The 17,076-nt window shown below is 43.6% G+C and overlaps 1 protein-coding gene across 4 annotated transcripts; it reads left to right on the plus strand.

The window, feature by feature from the left end:
* The first annotated feature begins 3,558 nt into the window (after window positions 1-3,558).
* Window positions 3,559-16,788, plus strand: LOC306936530 (thioredoxin, mitochondrial-like). Of its 4 annotated transcripts, none has more exons than XM_079520074.1 (4): window positions 3,559-3,834; window positions 6,406-6,683; window positions 7,663-7,786; window positions 15,845-16,788. In XM_079520074.1, the coding sequence occupies exons 1-4, from the start codon at window positions 3,808-3,810 to the stop codon at window positions 15,959-15,961; spliced, it is 546 nt and encodes a 181-aa protein (XP_079376200.1). In that variant the 5' UTR covers window positions 3,559-3,807; the 3' UTR covers window positions 15,962-16,788. The 4 variants fall into 4 exon arrangements, with proteins under 4 accessions (XP_079376200.1, XP_079376202.1, XP_079376203.1 ...); XM_079520076.1 differs by having other exon boundaries at window positions 3,834-3,974; XM_079520077.1 differs by lacking the exon at window positions 3,559-3,834 and adding an exon at window positions 4,153-4,361.
* The last annotated feature ends 288 nt before the right edge of the window (window positions 16,789-17,076 follow it).

A 17,076-nucleotide genomic window follows, 5' to 3' on the forward strand; every position in this document is an offset into this window, starting at 1 on the left:
GGACACAGTGCATGGCTCTGTTCAGACCCCAACCGCCACAACCTCATAAACAACTAGGCTACCCCCTCTCACCTCCACTCGCCTCAAGGGAGAGTGCCCTCTGCTGGGGAAATAAGGACATCAGGAACCAAGAAGATTTGTATGAGCGAAAAAATCACACCCTGTGAAGTGAGAGGTGCTCTTCAGGGTCATTCATAGTATGGATTTTCAGTGGTGAGGTGACCACCGAACTACAACATGATGTCACGAGCCGCGGTGAAGAGCAAACCACCGCCACCGCCCCAGCCCTTCTCTCTGTTTTTACTCACCACCGCTCAACGTTATTATTTCAGCTCCGGTGGTCACCTCACCACCGAAAAGACTATGAATGAGCTTTTATCATTATACATCATAATACATCATCTCATTCCGGCCAATTGGAATTTGCATCCTCACCGTCGTCTTCAATGTTTGTATTTATACAAACACTCAAAGCTGGCCATTCATTGTCAATGGCATTTAATGTGCTATTAAATTCATTCATTCATTCATTATGGGATTTAATGTTTGTGTTAGGATAATGTTCATGTTTGCACACTCATACCCTGAAGAAGGCAGTTGTACCTGCCGAAACGTTGGTTTCTATTCTACTCTGCATCCAAATAAATAATCGGCACTTTGGCTATCAGTGTGTGCGGCCACTCTTTTGTCTTTTTAAGACTTAACTCTTTACATGTTTGCACACACCCTCAGGCCTGGACATAGCGCCCCTCAAAAGGTAGGGGACCTAGGCTATGTAATGGTTTACGTTGTTCAAATGACTTACTTACTTACGCACTACAAACTCTGGGACGTTTGGGGGAATATTCTCCACATAACAGGACCTGAATCTAAAATGCCACGGACTTGAGACCTGAGGGTCAACAGACCTACGGAGACTCCATGTCCTCGTCTACCTCATTATCTCACTTCCTCCTCAAAGGGAGAGGGCCGAGGAGCGGTACAGGCAGGGGTCGGAAGGGTGTGTTCGGGGAGGTGCAGGGTGAGGGTGGTGGGGAGTTTTCAGGCAGCAGGAGGGGCACACAGAGAAGGGAGCCAGACTGACAGATAGGAGGTAGGAAATGGGGGCGTCTGTCTCTCCTGTGGTTGGCTGCTGTGTCTGAATAACCCTCTCTGTGGCCTGCCGGTCGGCCGCCGCTGGACGCAAATAGCTGCTGTTGGTTGCGCTTGTTTGTAGACATGGGGTCCTTCTCTCTCTCTGCCATGTCCAGACTCTGCAGCCATTCACAGAGAGTGTCATCGTCTCTGTGGCTCTCAGAAATTAGGGATAATGTATCAGCGCCTACAGTTCTTTGCCTTCTCCTCCTCCTCCTTTCCTGTTGCTTCTCCTCGACAGCCAAAGAGTTTACCCTGGCATCCTCTGCTGTATGAAGTGGAGACACCACTTTCACCAATCTCCTCCTGTTTTCATCAATGATCCTTGAAGGCAGAGAGCGAGGGAGAGAGAGTAGTCTTTGTTGCTGTCTGCTCTGTGTTCCAGTTGCTATTAAAGATGACATACTTGTAAGAGCCCCTGTCTTCGACGCCTCACGCTCATGTGAATCGTAGTCTACCTCGGGTTGAGTTTGCAGTGATTTTAAGGCTGTGCTGTCGCGACGGTGTTCTGAGACCGCATCGCTGCGGGCCTGAGGCCATGGCTGGGTACCACAGATGCTGCTTGTTGCCAATATGTCCTCACAGGTGTGCGTGGTGGCCAGAGCTGTGGATGGGTACATGCATGGGGGTAGCACTGCCGTCTGCCTGTGGAACATTGAGCGGAGGCGACGGTGGGGGGGCAGACTGTCTGAAAGGCCCTTCAGTCCGATGCTGCGGAACAGCGGTGGGGGTCGCAGGTTGATGGAGGTTCTGGACTGTCCGACTTTCCTCCGAGCATCGTTGTCCATCTTAACACCTTGTTCTATGATGTTGGTGGAAAGTTCTTCAATGTTGTCCCAGTCTGGACAACGTTGAGGCCCATTCTGCTGTTCACACGGTGGTGGTGGTGCTGGTAGGATGTGTGCACAAGTACCACGAATAGTTCAAAGTCAACAAAGATCTGGTGGAATAGAAACAATGTTGATATTGATTGATTAGATGACATTATCATAAAGGTGTTAATTTCCTTCTAGCATCGCCATAATGCATACCTTCGGAAACAAAGGTGGAATCATAGTAAATCTAGGAAAAATGATCTATCTATCTATCTATCTATCTATCTATCTACTGTCGGTCCGTCCGTCTCCGTCCGTCATCCATCCATCCATCCATCCATCCATCCATCCATCCATAGAAATATACCAGTGTTATCAGCCAACCAGCAATACCTGATATGCCTCTTCAGTCTTACAAAAACATACAAATAAAATACAATAACAATAATTATATAAAAATAATTTGAAATATACAAGAGGTATGGAGAATCAACCAAAAATGGAGAACTCACAAAGATGCAGTGCTTTCTCTTGTGCTCTTCTCTGTATCATACCATACTGGATATGAGTCACACTGCTTGCTTGCTCACTACCCTGTTTTCAGTAGCCTACAGCCATGAACAATGCCCCTTCACAACACCTTTCTCGCTGGCTGTTCATCTCTGTAGCCTACACAGCACTGTTCATGTGTCAGTTCATTGGTGAGCTCTAGCAACCCCATCTCTCCTCCAATCCAATATCCAAACACCCGCCCCCCAGGGCCCCCACACAACCCTCTCTTCCACTCTCTTTCATCCTGTAGTGCTCCCTGACATGAAAAAAGTGGAAAGTGCCTATACTGCGTAGTGCCTACCTCAATGTTTTTAACTCCATCTATTATTCAACGAATGACAAGACCGCATTTCTCATTTCCCCCCTGAACCTGGCTGCATAACTACAATTACGATATGAGTATATTATTTTTCATGGCATTATAGGATAAACTTAAGCTGACCAACCCTTTCACACAGACAATGATAAACAAATTAAATGTTGGGGAATATAAATGTCCCTGTAAATGTAACCATTCTGCAAACTGTTAATACAATTTTCAATCAATCAATTCCCCCTCATCAGAGTAAACGGTGCAATCAATAACCCAATCATATAGCCTAGTAGGCTACCAATTAATATAAATTAACTTTTCTTTGTTTAAACGCATTAAAACAATATAAAATTGGACAACATTCATAGCCTACTCACTTCCAAATGTGGCCACAGTGTGGCGGTAGTCATACGCACAGGCGCACACAGTCTGCGCGGTCCCTTTTATCTGTAATGCCGAACGGATGTAACGAAGTTCTTTGGCGGAAGTATTTTTAGTGAATAGATCCCATGGCCCGAGAAAAGGTCGCCCTGTGATTTGCTAGTTGGTTGTTAGGCAACAGCTAGCCTCGGAAACCCAGACGTTTTTAATCCTCTTTTCTTTCTAAACTACACTACACTGTAACAAAAATTAAAAGTCACTGCTTTTTGAGGGGCGCTAGCAGCTCATATGCACATGGGACGTACCACGTTATGTGATGATTGACTGAGCACGGAATGTGATGATAAGAGAGCACTGAGCCCCCCTCAATTCACTTTTTGTTAATGTCACGGCTATATCTTAATTTGACACGACGTACAATATAACTGCCTTATGTTTAGTATCATTTGTTTAAATAGCAGATTTACGAGCTCTCAGAATGAGCTTGTAGATCTGCCTTTTTCACTATATATTTTTGACAAATGTGTAAAGATATATATATATTTTGTAATTTGTCCATATGGTTAACGAGGGAGGCATACTATGGTCCGACGGAGCATTGTCCACTTTTAGATGCGATATCTACGAATGTACACTCAAGTAAGTTAAGTAACTGCATTTAATTCACAAAGCTAATTAGACTGCCTGTTCCTCCGGACAATGGGATTCAAACTACATGTAATGTAATTATGCAGTGAGTGGTCCGGGGGCGGACAGCAACGGCGATAACACACCGCACGGTAATGTTTTTTTTAAAACATGTATCATATGTTATGTGTCACAATGTGTGCGATGTACTGCTTTTGCGCGTAGCTACGCTCCGTTTTGATAATTTGTGTTTATAAAACACCACAAGGAGGAGGAGCAGATAAGGAGATGAAGGGGCAAAGTCACACGGAGGTTATTCGAGGAAAAGGCAGCTTAATTTACCTTTCGCCGCGTGTGTCGCGGCGTCACTTGTTTGTTTTAGTTGAAAACACGTCAATTTATCGAGCGACACCCTCGCGCGACAATTAAAAGTACATTTAAGCCTTTTAAATGCCTACTAACTTTGGGGGTTGCGAAACACCTCTGACGTCATTTTTCAAAACAACACTGTAAAGTCGGGTAGCAGCAAAGAAGTTCAGGTGTGTGTTTTAAACTTGTAAGAAGTTAAGAACGTTTGCAGAACAATATGAATACAACAACAGCATGGCAGCGAAGGTAGAGCGGATGAATCTTCTACAAAGAAACGTACTTTTTATGTTGCATTACATCACACACATTATCCTTAAGGTGTTGATTTGTTTGAAGTGCGACATCTTTCCTACAGGCCATGTCATGACGCCCGATTTTAGACCGTAAAGACATAGTAGCGAAATACAAATGGCTGTCAGTGACTGTAGGTCTGCTTTTTTGTAATGTTTAGAGAAAGTTCGCCCATGACATGATGGAAACGCCAGGTTGAAAGTTGTTTTTAGTCGTCTGAGCAGTGCTCGACCTACTTGTTACTAGGCTACAGATGTTCTAACAAGCTTTCCTACATTTCCTACACTAGCTAAGTTCTTTGACACTAGCCAAGTTGTTTGACACTAGCCAAGTTGTTTGACACTAGCCAAGTTGTTTTGACTTTGAGTCAGAGTACTCGACCTACTTGTTGTTATGTTATGTTTAGTTGTACAGAATAGATGTTTTAACAAGCTTTCCTATACACTTTTCCTACACTCGCTACCATTGCAATCATGAATGTGTGCTAGATCAAGATGTTATGAAGCTCAATTAGATTAATCACTGAAGAGTCGTACATTCACCCATTGTCCACCCCATTTTACATACAGGTGATAACCAGGCTTGCCTTACATAACTGTCCTGTCCTCAAGTTCAGACTGCCATTATGGCCTTGTCCCAGCTGCTGCACAATTCATTTAAAGTAATCTAAACTACGAGTTCTAATGTGCACTCTGTCACAATAAAAGGGCATATAGTAGTTATTCTAGTGTTGTAGTCGAGTCCACCTAAAGCGAGTCAAAGTCAAGACCAAGTCCGATTGGGGGATCTGAGTCAAGACCGAGTCTGGGAGGGGGTCGAGTCCGAGTCGAGACCGATGGGAGGCGAGACCGAGTCAAGACCAGATATCTTTCTTATTTGATAGGTACAGATGTACAAGTATTACAACATTTTTGATTCATTCAAATATGTATTTGAAATATCAAGCATAAATAATAAACAAACACAGGCTTCAACACACAACACACAATGCCTGTGTAAGCATGCCATGCGTGAGCTCACTGCGCTCTGCACTGCGTGCGTAATTCTCTGCTTGCCAACACTTTATTTGTGCTTTTTCGTTTCATAGAGAATTCAATCATCACTGATACACCACATTTAAATAGACTTCTCTATAGTTAGTATAGAGTTATAACAATAGAATTGGCCAATGCCAAGCTAAGCTATGAGAGAGAAGAGATGTGCGTCGGATGCGCTCCGGTACATAACAAGAAAGACAATAAGACAGCTGAGCTCGTAATGTGAATGGGCTCCTCATAATATGGATATAATAAAATTATTTCTTTGTATTGTAGTGACTCGAGTGGACTCTGGGGGAGTCCATTGGTCCGAGACAGAGTCAAGTCAAATATTTGGACTCGAGACCGGTCTCGAGTCAATGACTCAAGTACTACAACACTAAGTTATTCACAGTATGTACAATCTATTACAAGTAATAGATATGAGCATGCCATGCGGTAGGAATATATATAAAAAATAATTACCTGTAATTAACAGTAGGTCAGTTATATAATCAGGAATCTTGATTATTCGTCTTATTTTGTCAGCTGTTGCACTGTAAGCCTTTCCTCCTATCCAACCACTACACAATAACCGGAACATTCATAAGAGCAAGCAACAAAAGGCATTCAAATAAAAAAATATAATCTTTTTCCACCAGTAGTAGTCATGTTTAACAACTTCAGCTGATCTACAAGCTCACAATGCATCACATTGTGTTGTGACACATGAGTACACTTTTGACAATTTTCGCCTATAATGACATACCCTGATAACAATGTTCAATATCATTTTAATCATCATGCAAAACTTAGAACTCTTCTGAAACCACAGCTGAATAAAGAACCAAAACATGTGCTCTATTCTTTTTTTTGTTTTGTTGTCCTATCCCACCTTCCTCTTCAGATGGCTCACAGGCTGCTTGTCCGTAGAGTTTGGACCTTCACTGTGAAAGATGTCCGCTGTCTCCCAGTCCTGTCCTCTACAAACTCAAAGCTGTCCTTCTCCACGTTGCTGCAGTCGGCTGCACCCGGTCTCAATTTCCTGTCTCCCTCACGCTCGCTACCTCGCTCCCTCCCCCACACCTTCCGTCGTGAGGTCTCCTTCAACATCCAAGACAACGAGGATTTCACAGATAGGGTCATCAACAGTGATCTACCCATCTTAATCGACTTCCACGCCCAGTGAGTATCTCAGGGAGCAGCTGTATGAAGGACTGAGCGAAAACCAATTGATTTGCATTGGTAATGAATTATGTATGCTCCGATATAAAACTGCTGTCGGGAAGTAACCTCCAAAATGTAACATTTTCAGAAAATGAAAAATATAAATTTTTCAGGAAATGAAGAAAACCTTAATATTTTGAAAACAAAGCAATACTGCCTCATCAAAGTTGGTGTTGTGAATTTATACTTGCATGAGAGGGGGGAAGAAGTGATGGAGTTAGCTTTTTTAGGAGACAGTTTGAGGGTCCAGAAGCGCTTTTTACTACTTTTCATTAGTTCCATTTATTTTAACCAACACACAGACGTAAAGGTTGTTCAATAGCACAGATTTATGCAGGAACCCCCCCCTTAAAAGCTGAGTTAGGTGGTTTCCTCCTGACAGCAACGAAATGTATGTACCAAAGATGGTCTATTTATGAAGATGGGCCAACTTCATTGGAGCCACTATAGGCGAAATCGTACACAAAGCCTACAAATGGTCTCCTAAATATAGTAGGTGTGGTTTGCTAATTTTCCTCTTGGTATGTACGGCACGCCAACTAACTCAACGATGAAGCACTAGTGGTTATTATTGTGTGTGTGTGTGTGTGTGTGTGTGTGTGTGTGTGTGTGTGTGTGTGTGTGTGTGTGTGTGTGTGTGTGTGTGTGTGTGTGTGTGTGTGTGTGTGTGTGTGTGTGTGTGTGTGTGTGTGTGTGTGTGTGTGTGTGTGTGTGTGTGTGTGTGTGTGTGTGTGTGTGTGTGTGTGTGTGTGTGTGTGTGTGAATTTAATTAAATGCATCAAAGCCTTGTTTTAAATGTGTTGGTCCATATTCCTAGTTGGTGTTTATTTGACTGGTGTAAATACATTTTGAAGTGAATATGTTTTATGATGTTGTAAACATAATAAATAAATTCTCATTGCTAACTTGGAGTAATGTACTATTGATGTTTTGATAGGTGGTGTGGTCCCTGTAAGATCCTTGGGCCGAGGTTAGAGAAGGCTGTTGCAAAACAGAAAGGCTGCATCGCCATGGCAAAAGTTGACATAGATGATCACACAGACTTGGCTATCGAATATGGGGTAAGAATTTGTTGACTAATTGAGTGTTACAATTTGTAGTCCTAAAACCTGGACAGTTTGTAGTTCTAAAACCTGGAAGTTTCAAGTAAGTTAATGAGTTCCATTCCAGATTTTTCTTTTCCTCATCAGGTTTATGATTTTTTTTATACAGTTATGTGTTTTGTGTGTAGGCTAATCTTGAACAAAACATGTTCATCTAAGCCTCCTTTGTTAGTTTGTTTGCTACAGAGTTTATTTTCTTAACGGTTATACTGCGTAACCTGTGTTCCCCCCTATTTCAGCAATATGTCGGTGCTGCGTAATACGCTAAACCCACTATTTGTTTAATGTGTTTCATTCGCTGTTTTTTTATAATTAAAAAAGAGCGGATTTGTCATGGACCTGTTGACGAGGCCGTGCGTTATGATGACGAAACCGGAAATCAAGCCATGTTCTAGGCTGCTAGGGCTTCTGGGAAAATGAGTTCAATTAAAGTGAACGAGGGGTTTGTTTGAACTACAACAGGCTATCCATGCTGTTTTGGTTTCGCATTGTAATGGCGCCGTGGCGGCATGTTTTTCTCCAACCCATGGGACTATTTTCTCACGGATTTTCGTGAATCAAAGCTGCAAATACTTTGCCGTATACTTCAAAGGTAATAGATCGATCCCGGCAGCCTAGGTGGTTTGATTTGGTCTAATTTAAAGCAGTAGAAGTGTTAATGGAACATTTTGCCTTTTTTCTATATACGATACGTGTATGGTTCCTCAGTCCTCACTAATGCTCACTATGGGACGGTTCCATTTCATTCTTCACAATTACATTGACAATTTAGGCATTTAGTTGATGCTCTTTTCCAGTAAGTAGAGTGCAAAGATAATGGCTTCAAAGAAACTATACCAGGTAAAGAATCTGAATCTGTAAAAAAATAAAATCTAAATTACATTCTTAACACATTGATTAATCAGTTCTTCCACCACTGCTAGTGTTTTTACCTTATTTTGTCGACCCATGGAACCTGTGTCTCCAGGATGTAAACAAAGGCTGTCTGGAGGGGTGGACAATTGTCTTTTTTTCACCCAGAAAATACATTTTGTAAACACGATCATCGCTTCTTTAGTTATGGCCCCTACAGATTGTAGGGGTTTTTAAAGTTGTCGGCGAGTCATCAGATCGTTTTGTATTTCACACTACAGGAGTCTTTTTTTTTAAATCGACTGTCATATCTGTGTGGCTTTCACACTAAAGGATTGATAGCCGACTAGGCATCACACACTGCAAGAGTTCACCAAGATGCGATCCAGACCAGATACATATAGGCTACATCTCTCCATATATATGCGCGCGCACACACACACACACACACACAGAGCACAAGGTCCAAAAGTTTGCTCTGCACTGTTTATTCCGATGTGGTTTTATCAACATTATTCAAGTGAAATGCGTTGGTTTTTATAGACTATTTAACAGCAACATTGGGCTATACCAATATGTATGCCTACGACACAGGGATTTACCCAAGGAATACAAGGTTATATATATATATATATATATATATATATATATATATAGTAAGTATATTATCATCTATCGATGCAGTCGACAGACCGTGTAAGTGAGCACTGCTGTCCTGTGCTCTCATTGGCTGTAATACAGCCCTTCTCGGGGCGCGGGCGCAACCCAGTTCATACTGTATGATGTCCAGTCGGCGAGAGAGCCAAATATCAAACCTGCTAGGTATTCAGAAACGGTCGGGAAGGCGTCGGTGAGCGCTTTTATCGGCGCTATATCTTCTCGCAGAGCCTTTCACACAGCGCGCAAAACCTCTGCGATCAAAGCCCGATCTTGTGTCGGCGAGCGCCAAAAATGGTCCCAGACAGCATAATCGGAGCAGATATCGTGCAGTGTGTACGAGCCATTCTGGGCCGTTGAATATATATAGCTTGTTTTGACCAAAAATGAAATCTGGGAAAATAATCTGAGATAAATGTATTTTTATAAATCTGATAACGTGGAGGCGAACGGCAGGTGAAATCTTCACTTCCAGTTCATTTCCGGTTGTATCTGTCTGAGTCCTAGCAATCTAGTATCATTCGTCTGAAAGCCAGACTTGGGAGGGGCTAGCACCCCTCAAAATGTATCTGCATAGTTTATCATATGTCCAAAGAAGGGTGACAAGAAGGAATACAAATGGGTGGTGAGGTGGAGTCTGAAAAGGAAAATGGGGAGGGAGTTTGCAGTTGTGACTGCAAGGGGGAGTTTCTGACCCCTGTAAAGCCAACTAGTGCAGGAACAAAAGCCCCAAAAGTTGACTATACCCCTCCCCGAGGTATAACAAAACGGGACATAGTTTTTTCATATCTTTAGGATGTCCCGTTCATGAAATGGATTGTCCCGAGATTTACTTTTACTGCAAAAGTCTTAAAATTTATCCATGAAGTGACTCACCACATAGGCAATAAAAAACGCCTATCTGAAAGAGGGAGTTCCAAGTAAATCCTCTGTAATTTTTTACCTGCTGTTTGTTTTTACATCATACTTGCACAAATTGTCTACAGGTAGTGTGCCTACATCCCAGAACCAGAATGCCAATATTTGGTTCTAATGTGAATCAGCAGCCTTTTATATAAGGCCTTAAATAGGCGGAAATAGCAAAAAGTTTACTTTTCTGACATTCACTTGTAATTTTGGTCCTACTATTTATCAACAAAATGTGACATTGTTTTTTCATATCTTTAAGATGTCCTCTTCATGAAATGGATGGTCAGAAGTTTTACTTTTACTGCAAAAGTCATTAAATCCATCCATGAAGTGATCCCCACTGAGAGAAACGCCTACCCCACAACACACACACACACACACACACACACACACACACACACACACATACACAAATATTATATATTTTTATGTTTACATGGAAATGAGAATGTATTATTTTACTGTCCAATGACACAGGCCAAGTTATTGTGGAACATCCTAGTTGGATATTTCTGATGTGAAATGGCACAAGGGACCCCCACAAAAAGTCCACCCCAAAATGGTGCCCTTTTCTGGGGGTTGGGCACCTTCCCCCTCAGTGCTCTCTGCCCCCAGGATGCCAATATTTGGTTCTATTGTGAATAAGCAACCGTTTATATAAGGCCTTATTGTGACCGCAGGTCGCGTTTACTATGAAATCGTACATTTTTGTCCGTCAGTCAGTGTAACACTCTAAATCCCCATACATGGGAAAGCCCCAATATATGGTGCCCAGGTCTCATAACATCACGTGGCATCGGAGATCCCTGATGTCATAGTAAATACAACCTGATGTCGCAATTAAGCCCATACAGCAGGGTTCCCCAATTAATTTTCCTCGAGGGCCATATTTTGACTAGGGTACCAGGCTGGGGGCCGAGTTCGCACGCGTGAGGTCGAGGTCTTGCCCTGAAAATTCATTTTCAGGGACCCCCTCAGGGACCCCCTGGAACCCCCTCAGGAACCCCCTCAGGGACCCCCTGGGACCCCCTCAGGGACCCCCTCAGGAACCCCCTCAGGGACCCCCTGGAACCCCCTCAGGGACCCCCTCAGGGGCCCCCTCAGGGACCCCCTCAGGAACCCCCTCAGGGACCCCCTCAGGGACCCCCTGGAACCCCCTCAGGGACCCCCTCAGGGACCCCCTGGAACCCCCTCAGGGACCCCCTCAGGGACCCCCTCAGGGGGCGCTCCGCGGGCCGCAAATGGCCCGCGGGCCGCCTATTGGGGAACCCTGCCATACAGTATATGGAGATCCCTGATGTATCAATACTAGAATTTCGCGGGCCTTCGGCCCGCTCATCCCAGAGTTGCGTTGGCGCGCGTTGCGATACAGAAGTCCACAGATACAGAAGTGCACAGTGACACGCGTTGTATGCAGCTGTTTTGTGTTGCAGCGCGCGTGTAGTGTTGTTGTTCTTATCCATATATGCGCCTCGGTTCGTCCTGTTTGTTCCACGCCAGGTGTCGACGCAGTCGTTGGCGCAAATTTCTTATTATTTTAACTGTGTATGTAATCGCGGCTAGTAGCACACATTCTTTTTTAGGAGCACGATGAAAAGTTATCAAATAATGTGTTTGAGGGCCCTCCTATATACAGCTTTAGTCCCCACACGTCTCAATATTTGCCATTGACAAAGAACAGAGAAATTAGGTCGAAATGCCGCTAAATATGACGTAAATTAAAATGTATTATATATATATATATGTTTTTAATTGAATGTAAATACTTTACTTATAAAAAAACCTGGCAACCCGCACCCCGCGGTCATTTTCCGCTAACCTGAGCGGTGCTCCCTAGCCTGCTGGAGGGGTTCACATCATCCCATGCACCCTCGAGAGGAAAAAGAAGGAAAATAAATGCAGCCTTAAGCCTAGGTACCAATGTGGTCTTGTGGAGCTTGATCACCTCCTCCTCCTCCTTTCCCCAAATTGCCAATCCCAATAAATGCCAAAGTAGCCTAGTGTGAATACTTCCACAGCCTAATGACTAAAGGATAAACTATCAGTGTTCTCCGAAATCTGTCAATGTTTGTCAACTCAGCACGTGTTGACAACGCATAGTAAACAGAAGCCGTGTGTGTGTCACAGCAAAAGTGGTGACCTATAGAATCCTGTACATAGAAGCATCACGCAATCGTCTCCCTCCCTGTGTGGGTCACGTGGTGGGCTTTGAGCAAAGTGTGTGTGGCTGGCTGGCCTGTGTTTTGCTGCGTGGGGATCGCCATGTGAGGGGGCTAGCCAATAAGGGCCCTGTGTTGCATGTGGAGAATTGTGTAGGTTAGTGTGTGTGGTGTAGCCGAACGGGGTGGTGAGAACATGAGGGGGATGTAGCACAGCAATCGGTGACCCCTACGTTAAGCTGTGTTGCTCCCAGCATGCAGTGCAAATGCGTGTTGTAGCAACCGTAGCCAATGGGAAAACAGGATGCAGTGTTGCCAGGTCCGCGAATTGTAAGCGAGTTGTAAGTAGCGTGTTGAATGGCATTTTTTCTGGGCTTGTTTTCATAGACCTGGCAACAAATTAGGCGGGGGTGTCGGTGCTTGTGGCGTGTTTGTGTTTATTATTGATAGTGATATTGTGTGTGAGTCTGGACGGGAGGCGGCTTTAGTGGCAGTGCAATGACAATTTTTACGCGGCTGGTGTTGAGTGTGGGCGTGCTGCGCGACATGAGGAGATAGCCGCCGATCGACGCGGAGGGTAAGGCTGTGTCGTCTTAGTGTGTTGTTGCAGTGTGTGTTGCAGCGTGTTGCAGCGTGTGAGTGACGTAGTAGCTGGTGACTTTGGGTTGGGTCCCTTTTCCTTTTGGGCACACCTTTTCAAATGTATAATAGATTGGCCAGCAACTCTACATCTGACCTCAAACCGCGCCCGGCAGTCGGCGAAAACTAGAGTTCTCAACAGGCCTGAAAATTAAGGCCCAGCTCATGGGCCCTCATCAAACCCTTTACACTCAAGACACTGCCCCCGCTGCCACCCTTAGATCTATATGGAGCTGACCTGTTCTGACATTCCATATGTTGATCTGACCTCATCAAACCCTGTACACTCAAGACATGCTCCATATATGGCCAGTACATAATTCATTCCATATGTTGATCTTACCCCCCATGCCAAAGCGCCAGCGCTCGCCCAGCAGTCACCTCGCCCTTTATGACGCGGTCGCTTCTCACCCTCAGGCGTCTTATAAGTGGATCTATCTATCTATCTATCTATCTATCTATCTTTTTCTTTTCAAGAGTTACTTCTAAATGTTCTAATCCTGATCTAATACTGTAAAATGCCTATACAAACTTAATAACAGGAAATATATTTTGATGCCATGTTTTTAGTTTACTCACATTCATGTGGAATCTAAGGATGTTTCGAGCCTATGCCTCAAAACAGCTGGAATGACAAAATATTGTTATATAAGGCAACATTGTTGTATGCTAGATGTATAGGTGTGAGTGAGGCCTAACGTCTTCTATGGTACTACGTACTACTTATTAATCAGCAGCTTATTCTCAATGTCATCTTGAGCATTGTGGGGGGAACTGACTGACTGGGGCCAAATTGGTTTCCATAAGCTGCTGATTGTTGATTATTCATTAATAATGGCACACACAGGGGCACGGTGGCACAGTTGGTAGTGCTGTCGCCTCACAGCTAGAAGGTCCTGGGTTCGATTCCCGCTCGGGGCGCTGGCGGCGTGTTTCCTCCTCCGCGTCATCAGTGCCCATACCCGAGGCGGGGTTGGCGAAAGGGGCTTTCTGTGTGGAGTTTGCATGTTCTCCCCGTGTCCCCTAGGGTAGGTACCCTCACAAAAAACATGCAGTAATCCTGGTCTCTAAACTGGCCTCCCCCTGGCCAGCCGGGGTGCCTGATGGAGGGGAAAGGAACTGGTTGGAATAACGTGTTCCTTCCACGCGCTACGTCCAACCAGGGAAACTCCCACTGTCAGGTGTAAAGGAGCAACTTGGACACTCAGGCATGAAGGAAGCATGAGTTCAAGTCCGTTGCTCTCCCCATGTCCCCCATATATGGGGACTAGGTTGGCGGAGGGTGTGTAGAGCCCAGGATCACATTAGATAATTGACACAGGGGTGAAAAATGGGTTACAAAATCGTGGGATCAAAATTATAAAAAAAAAAAAAGAATGGCACACACAAAGCTGTGAATTCTACAGCATTAAACCATACTGCATTTAGGCTATATGGACCTATAGAATACAACATCAATGATTGATGATGCTTTCAGGTGTAGCGATATTAGGTCCATCTGAGAATAATAGATTCTATATGAATATGAAGTGGCTGGGTAAAAACATATTGTCTCCACCAGGCCGAAAGGCATGGCATCTCTATGTTTTTCACCCTGTCTGTCCGTCCGCGTGTGTCCTTCATCTGTTCAATAAAGAAACAGTTCTTTCAGATTTTTCATATTCCATCCTGACTGGCTAAGATTGACTTCCAGCCCACAATAACCTGTAATTGGTCTGGCGGAGACCTGTACTCTTGAGTGTAACACCTATGATTCTAACCCAGAGTGCCTATAAAACCCTAGCCTGGCTAATAAGCCAGACTCAAATTGCCAGAGGCAATTGTTTTTGACAACTGCTGATTCGTTCTGGCTTATTAGCCAGGCTAATAAAACCCTGCTCATGTAGGGTAGACACTACTGTCTACAGACACCTGTAGACACTGGGGTCACTGTATGCACTTTTTTTGGTGCAAAAGGTTAATTGAAGAATTGCATGACTTTAGCATTCAAAGTAAATAGATTGATGGTTGATACTGCAGTTTATATGCTTTTGGCTATTTCTGCCTCTAATAAGGCCTTATATTAAAGCCTGCTGATTCACTATAGAACCAAATATTGGTATTTAGGTTGCTTTAGGATGTACCTAACTAGACCATCTGTGCAAGCATGACATAAAACCAACCATGCAGCAGGTAGAAAATGACTTGGATCTCCCTCTGTCATGATTGAGGCGTTTTTTCATTATGTGGTGAGTCACATGATGGATTCATTTCATGACTTTTGCAGTAAAAGTAAAACTTGGGACAATCCATTTCATGAAGGGGACATCCTAAAGATATGAAAAAACTATGTCCCATTTAGTTCTACCCCTGATAAAGAGTAGGACAAGTGAATGTTGCTCAGAAAAGTAAACTTTTTGCTATTTCCGCCTATTTAATACCTTATATAAAAGGCTGCTGATTCACAATAGAACCAGATATTGGCATTCTGATTGTGCTGGGATGTAGGCACACTACCTGTAGACCATCTGTGCAAGTATGATGTCAAAACAAACAGCAGGTAGAAAATGACAGAGGATTTACTTGGAACTCCCTCTTTTAGGATAGGTGTTTTTTTGCCTATGTGGTGAGTCACTTCATGGATTAATTTCATGACTTTTGCAGTAAAAGTAAATCTCGGGACAATCCATTTCATGAAGGGGACATCCTAAAGATATGAAAAAACGTTGTCCCGTTTTGTTATACCTTGGGGAGGGGTACCTCAAAAACTAAGCCTCTTTTAGAGGGTTTTTTCCTGCACTAAACCTGCCTCTCTCTCCAGGTGTCTGCAGTTCCCACAGTAATCGCCATGCGAGGAGGTGTCGTCATCGACCAGTTTGTGGGGCTCAAAGATGATGACCAACTGGACTCGTTTGTGGGCAATCTCATTGGACAATGAATATTTCAGACCTCCATTTTGACCCCAAGTCTGGCCTGCAGCACCAATCCTCTTGAAATAAACAGCCCAAATAACCGGCCCTGTCACAATCCCTGCAGGTGCACAACGCTCTCACCCATCCCTGAACTCACTGATTTCTGATCTGTACCGTTCCTCTTTCATTCTGACCTTTCTATCGCTCCTTCTCTATTCTACTTCTCCTCTTCTCTATTTATCTGTAGTCTAGTGATGGGTGTGTGCCTTTGTGGGACTTCATTCCCCTTTTTGTTCAGGTGTTGCTTCCACCTGGCAACATTTTGATCCCTTCCATCATCTGTAATGTAATGGCTCCACACTTGCAAGAGCGGCTGAGTCGGTGAATTACAGTTTGCTATGGTAGATTCTTTAGGGTGGGCAACAACACCACTGTACTGTACTTTATATGATGTAATATGAGGGATATATGATTAGCATGGAGTTGGGGGAGAATTAACAGGAAAGCTGATGTTAGTGAATGAGCTTTATGATGTTGCCATATTGCAGTTCCTGCTTTTGTCCACAAGAGGGTGCTCTTTCTCTAGAATGGTAAGGCCGCACAGTCATTTTTACACCAATTTATGCCTAAAAATGTGAGAGGAATGTGTCAGTCACAGTCTTGTGTGTGTGTGTGTGTGTGTGGTGTGCATGAGCTTCTATCTACATTGTCTGTTTCAGGATCTGACTGAAATGTGAGTTAGGTGGCAATCAGAAATAGGGTTATGGAGTTTGACATAGATTTTATTCAAATAATAAACTATGTAATATGACCAAGTGAAGTAATAAATAAAGGAGTTAAAATATGTTCTATACTTGGGAATGTGGTTTGGTCTGTGGCAAGGAAAGTGCTCTTATATATGTGTGTAAAGATGAGATGTGTAACTTTATCCTAACCACTGTGTTAATTGCCTCTAGTCTAATGACAATGATGCAATGAACCTAGTATTTAAGTATTTCCCCCTCTGCTATTCTGGTACTGAAGCCGGCATCTGCCCATAGTGGAATGCACGGGTGCAATGTTTGTTTAGTGTCAGGCTTTTAAGAGCAAGCAAAGCACATGAAAATTATCTTACTGAAAGATGGATTCATGATTTTATTTA

Source organism: Electrona antarctica, assembly GCF_951216825.1.
Source record: "Electrona antarctica genome assembly, chromosome: 14".
Taxonomy (NCBI): domain Eukaryota; kingdom Metazoa; phylum Chordata; class Actinopteri; order Myctophiformes; family Myctophidae; genus Electrona; species Electrona antarctica.